Source organism: Coffea eugenioides, chromosome 1 (assembly GCF_003713205.1).
Source record: "Coffea eugenioides isolate CCC68of chromosome 1, Ceug_1.0, whole genome shotgun sequence".
Taxonomy (NCBI): Eukaryota; Viridiplantae; Streptophyta; class Magnoliopsida; order Gentianales; family Rubiaceae; genus Coffea; species Coffea eugenioides.
The window spans coordinates 52,864,631-52,870,630 of record NC_040035.1 but is presented as its reverse complement, the minus strand read 5'-3'; the positions used below and the strand labels follow the sequence as shown (position 1 = coordinate 52,870,630).

Below are 6,000 nucleotides of genomic sequence, written 5' to 3'. Positions count from 1 at the left end.
CTTCATGTTTGCTGGTGCGCTCACACCAATACTCCGACAATCCAATCAAATACCTGAATACCACTGCGCCTCGGATAGGGATAATATCACAAACCTCCCTTGAGATTTTTTCTAATATCACTTAACACCTCCAAGGTTTTAAAAATAATCACTTATCTTTTCTAGTAATTGTAAAATAACTATATTAACTTTTCGTTTGATACATGTTTCATATGTCATATAAATGGAGCTCCAAAAATTAAAGAAAAAGAAAATAAAAATCACTTTCTTCTCTTTTACTCTTTTATTTGGATGATTATACTATTTTTATTTGTAACTTATAGTAAATTTAAATTTGTTTGTCATTTTCTTTTTGTGATTACAATTGAGTGAGGTATGATTTCTTTGCTAATTTTCAATTGATTTTTATAATGATTTAGTTCAACTTAAAGGTTTATGTCATGGGTTGAGAAGATGTTGGAAAAAAAATAAGATTAATAAGAAATCAAGTCTAACCATATAGAGTTGAATTGGTTGTTGTATATATCTTTTCCATTTTTCAAATTTATATTTTTATGTACTATAACTTTGTGATGTGGTGGTACTACTAGAGATTTTTTTTTAGAAGATTGAGTGAGCAATTTGACTTAGGAGTATTATTATTTAGCAAAAAGAGCAAGAGGGTAGTTTGAGATTTTTAGAAATTTTGTTACCCAAATAACAAAAGTATAGGATGTATGTAATATTTTTAAAACATTATAGTCGTTAACTCATATTAATAGAAAACTCAGGAGAGATTTCTAATATTATCCCCAAAATTATAACCTATTGTCTCTCCAGACCAATCGATAGCTTGCCACTCGAACCTCTTCATATAATTATAGAATGCTTCTTCACCGAACCAAGTCTGATGTATTTTAGTAGAGGAATTTTCACTTCATTCCATTAACATTGACCAGCAAAGGACAAATTCAATCCAATTATCTTCTTTTTTATTTTTAGGTTTTTTTTTTGAAAAGCAAAAGGAAAGAAAAGAAAACTAAGCAATGAGAATCAGATTCCTTGTCTAAATCCATGACGAAATAAGAGCCTTCATTTGTAAGAATTAGTAATGCTCCTTTATGTGGAATGTTATTCCATTTTCTTTTATAGTTAAAGATACATGTATGGTGATGGATCCCCATCCCCCGCAGCGGTGCCCCACAAATCCCGTCTTCTGAATTCTAGGATTATCTACTTATCTGTCATCCAAATAATAAAAAAGGGAAAATTGGAGGTTTCTGACACTAGCATTCGCCTTTCCTTTGGTTTAAGAAATAGCATTGAACACCTTTGAACGTAATGAATATGTTGCAGATTCAGTCCATCTAAGAAAATGTCCCATTAAAAAATTATTTTAAAGAGTGAGATGAGAATTTTGTACCGAATTTGCCTTTGATCTTGCTTGGCAAGTAGTATTAGCAAGGAAAACAAAGGTATTAAGTATCAAAAAAATTCAAAGGTGTAAGTGCAAACTATTTCCAAGCCACCTACAACAGCTTCTTCACTTAATGAAACCAATGGCTAGTTAACGGTTAGATGTGCAATTTCTTGCACTAGCTTATAAAGGATGGTCTTGACACATGAAACTCTATATTAGTAAAAAAATGAGTTGTTTGTTTCCAACCCAAACACACAGCTGGTTTGATTGACTTCAGTTTGGCAGCTTGAGGTGAAACATTGCAGCAAAGAGTATGGCTTCTTCCAGCCACAAGAGAGCATCATGGAACTCCCCAACATCCTTCAAAATAAGGATCAAATATTGCACCTGCAATCGAAAGGCAACATTGAAGATCTCTGAGACTGAAAAGAACTCCAACAAGTTATTTGTTTAATTAGTTTAACAAAGGATTTGTTGGTTTTGATGAAAATAATTAAACCTTTCATCTGGTTACATGAAAATAATTGGGGTAGCCAAGTAAATTCACACACTCTTACCTCAACAATTGGCTCCAATTTTTTATTAGGAGAGATCAGTGCTATTACGAAAATTATAGGGAGGTAAGTACAAGCGTCAGAAACGTCAGGGGAGGTTTCAGCAATTATCCCTAAAAAAAGCTGATTCTCAATTCGATCATTCAATCTGATTTAACATTAATTGCAGTTCTTGAAAAAAAGGAAAAAAAAAAAAAAAAAACTCCTGCTGCAGTGACCTGTAAGTCTTTAAATGGATCGCTCGGGGCATGGGCAGCTGGCAAAAATTGAATAAAAATAGTAAAACAAAATAATACTAACAGCAGTGTAAGTGTCCTAAGAAATATTACTCCCGCCATTTCTTTAATAAGCCGTTAATATATAGTTTCCACTTTCCCGTCGAACCACTAAGTATTAAATTAGAGTTAACTCCGTTTCTCATCACTCTAATCGATTACTGCTCTCTGCTACTGCAGATCCAAAGCTCTCCCACTCCCTTTTAACTTCTTGTGGTTTTTCTTGGATTCCCATTGCCCCCTAGTCCCACTTTCTCTCTCACACACTTAAACACTCAAACTCTTCACGCAGTCACTACTCTGCCAATGCCATCCCACGCCGCCACCACCACCGCTGCCACCAATACTCCCACCAAACCATCCAAGAAAAACCATTTGGTCTCTGCAATGATAAAACAAGGTTTCATCTCGGACCCTTTACTCTCCCCTGCACCCTCACCCCCCTCCTCTCACCACCTCTCCAGACCCCACTCCGCCACCACCGCCACCGCCATTTCTCTTTCCCCGCCGCCTTCCTTCGCCACAGCTGCTCCCAACCCTACCCGGTCAATTTCGAGCCCGACCCTTTTCGAAATGATGTCGGACGAACAGGCCCGCGACTCCAGACACTCCACTGAAGCCGGCCTCAAGCTCCAAGATAGAGTCTTTAAGGTCTTAGCTGAGGCCCCATTTAAGAATTCCGGCAATGATCGTACTAATGATAATAATTTGGGGTGTGGTGACGTCAGACTGACAGTGAGTGCACGTGATGGATTCCGGGTCTCAATGGAGGTCCACCGGCGGGTACTTGCCGACCGGAGTAGGTTCTTTGCTGAGAAGCTGAGGAGGAATGGGGCCCACATGGTCACGGTGGAGATTCTTGAATGTGATGACGTGGAGGTGTACGTGGAGGCGGTGGTGCTTATGTATTGTGAGGACTTGAAGAAGAAATTGATGGGTGAGGAGGTTTCCAAGGTCTTGGAATTATTAAAGGTTTGTTCTTTTCTATTATTTCTTAGTTTCTTATTATTATTAACCTTTTATTTTTTTCCGAGTATGGAACTTTTATTTGGGTTCCTGTAATCTTGGTCTCTAGTATGTATTTCTTGGTGGATTCTAAGGGAACTTTCTCGTAAAGGATGCGGGAATATGAAAGAAGTCAAAGGAAAGTAAGAGAATTACAAAGTTTGAATGATTGTTTGCAGAGCTGAGAAGTAAAATTTTTTCTGTAACCTTATAAGATTGTGAGTTAGGGCCAGTTGGGCTAAACGCTTGAATCCTGAAAGCATAGCCTTTTGTGAATCATTTTAGCGCACTTGATGATGTATAGCTTCTTGCTGAATCTTTTGTTCTTGGCAAGTTTAATTTGGGCAACGGGATTCCAAATTAGTGGAAAATCACTGCATCACATTGCTCATTATGATGTTTAACAACCATATTCCTCAAAAATCTGCATGCTAGTTATCTCAATATGAAAAGTTAATTTTTCACATGCAGGTTTTCCATTCTGGGGTGTGCAGTAATGCGACCACATCCAACATCATGACTATAAATCTTCGGACACAAACTTACTCCCAAGTTTCTCAGTTCTTTTGTCAATTCGCAAGTTGTTTCTTAACGCAGTGTCTTATTGCAGGTATGTTCAGCTATATCATTTGATGATGGGATACTGGCATGTTTGGATTACTTGGAAGCGGTGCCTTGGTCAGAGGATGAAGAGGAAAAAGTGGTCTTGCTTCTTGGTGACCTTCAGCTTCACAGATCACTACCTAACGTGCTTCAGAGAGTGGTGGCAGAACCATCAACATCTTCTCGAGCTGATGACATTTTCCTCAAGCTATTGAGTGGAGTTTTGCAGGCCAAGGATGACAAAGCTCGTCGAGAAATGAAAACATTGATATCTCGTTTGCTTAAAGAAGAATCTTCTGATCATCGCAGTTTCAACAATAGCCTTGATATCTCCAGAGATACATTGTATCATCTTTGCCACAGATGTCTTAGTTCTCTCATACTTTGCTTATCAGAAGCTACTTGTGTGGAGGAAGGCAGGCAGGATCGAGGATTTTTGATGAGCGAGATAGCCCGAGAAGCTGACAACATGCAGTGGGTTGTTGATATATTGGTTGACAGAAAATTGGGAGATGAATTTGTGAAATTATGGGCTGAACAGAAGGAACTTGCTGTGCTCCACTCTAAAATTCCTACGATGTACCGGCATGAGATCAGCCGTATAACTGCACAGCTTTGTGTTGCAATTGGGAGAGGGCATATTCTGGTGCCTAAAGATACTCGATATTCTCTACTGTCTACATGGCTGGAAGCTCTTTATGAAGACTTTGGGTGGATGAGGAGAGCTTCTAGATCAGTGGACAAGAAACTGGTTGAGGATGGACTGAGCCAGACGATTTTAACTCTACCGTTGCCACAACAACAAGCCATCTTGCTCAATTGGTTTGACAGATTTCTTAACAAAGGGGATGATTGTCCCAATCTTCAAAGGGCATTTGAAGTCTGGTGGAGGAGGTCTTTCATAAAGCAATATGTTGTCGAATCCCAGTTACAATTAACCGTTTATGATAATTCCAACTGATGGTAACCGTATGTTCTCGTTGTAGTACATGATGTAATTAATTAGCTTTTCTGCATACTACTTGCTATACCCTTCCTCACTGTGAATCCTTACTTCTTCAGGAACTTTCCTCTTGTAAAAAGATCCTTTTGTACCATCCCTTGAGAGCGTAATAGGAAATGCTATGAACTCGAAACTCATGCAAGCAACTAGAATTTTTAAATGGAAGATGAAATAATTGAATTGATGCTCAATCTTTTCATTTGAGCTCTCTCACAGTTTCTTTTCATTTTTCTTCCTAGTAAAATTGTTATCCTTTTCATTTTTGTTATTTGTACGGTTATCTTTTTCCTCTGGGTGTAGATGAGAGGGGTACTGTTCTACATTCAGTCTAATAATTGTCCTTAGAAACCACAGAGACGTCTCTATCAGAAGCCCCAAGATTCTTAGCACAATGGACAGAAATTTGCGTTTTCCTAAACGGTTGGGGTTTGTCACTTTCTATTCGAGAAAATATGCGTTTACAGTGAGATTAGGTCCTTTTATCTGTTTTCAGTCTCTCACAAACCATATGGAAATTGAGAACTGGTCGATTGGGATCGAAGGATGAGTAATATACTTCCCGAACATCCTGGTGTGGCAATAAGAATTTTACTGGTGCTCCAACTAGAAGCAGAAGTACAGTGTGCAAAGCATTGTACAGAATCCAGGATAAACCATTTCAGCGCTCCGATCAGACGGCGGTTTCCAATTCCTCTGTATATCTACTACTAATTGTTCTTCGGAAACAACTTCATTCTTCCTCAAAGCACATTTTTTGGCACCACTCTCCTCTACCAGACAAAAGACGAGTCTTTATTTTGTTTCATCTTTTCTTGCCGAAAACAAACTTTGAACTTCATTCGACTTGTCATTTTTGACACATTAGAAGAGGTTGGAATCCTTCGAAACAAAAGAAGAACCTTTTACCCGTTTAAGACACAGTACTTGCAACTAAGGATTTTCGACAGAGACCAGTGCACCAAACGTTTAATCCTTCTAGTCATGGAGAATGATCAAATTGGTCCCTCACATTTCCAAAAAAAAAAAAACTTTTTTGTTCATCACACCTAAAACAAAGCAAAATAGTCCCCCACATATAATGAATATGTCAATTTGGTTCTAAAACCTATTTCTTATCAAACTTCTGGCCAAAAATGCACGCTCACATCATGTGCTCATACT

At 38.1% G+C, this 6,000-nt stretch overlaps 1 protein-coding gene across 1 annotated transcript; it reads left to right on the top strand.

Moving 5' to 3' along the window:
• The first annotated feature begins 2,370 nt into the window (after positions 1-2,370).
• LOC113752003 (BTB/POZ domain-containing protein At5g60050) lies at positions 2,371-5,182 on the top strand. The gene is made up of 2 exons (XM_027296149.1): positions 2,371-3,200; positions 3,844-5,182. Exons 1-2 carry the CDS (start codon positions 2,535-2,537, stop codon positions 4,795-4,797), a joined length of 1,620 nt encoding a protein of 539 aa, XP_027151950.1. The 5' UTR covers positions 2,371-2,534; the 3' UTR covers positions 4,798-5,182.
• The last annotated feature ends 818 nt before the right edge of the window (positions 5,183-6,000 follow it).

Excerpts from the sequence above, each read along its gene's own strand:
- LOC113752003 (XM_027296149.1), top strand. The coding sequence starts at position 2,535 with ATGCCATCCCACGCCGCCACCACCACCGCTGCCACCAATACTCCCACC. Across the intron at positions 3,201-3,843 it reads AGGTCTTGGAATTATTAAAG|GTATGTTCAGCTATATCATT; the intron begins GTTTGTTCTTTT and ends GTCTTATTGCAG.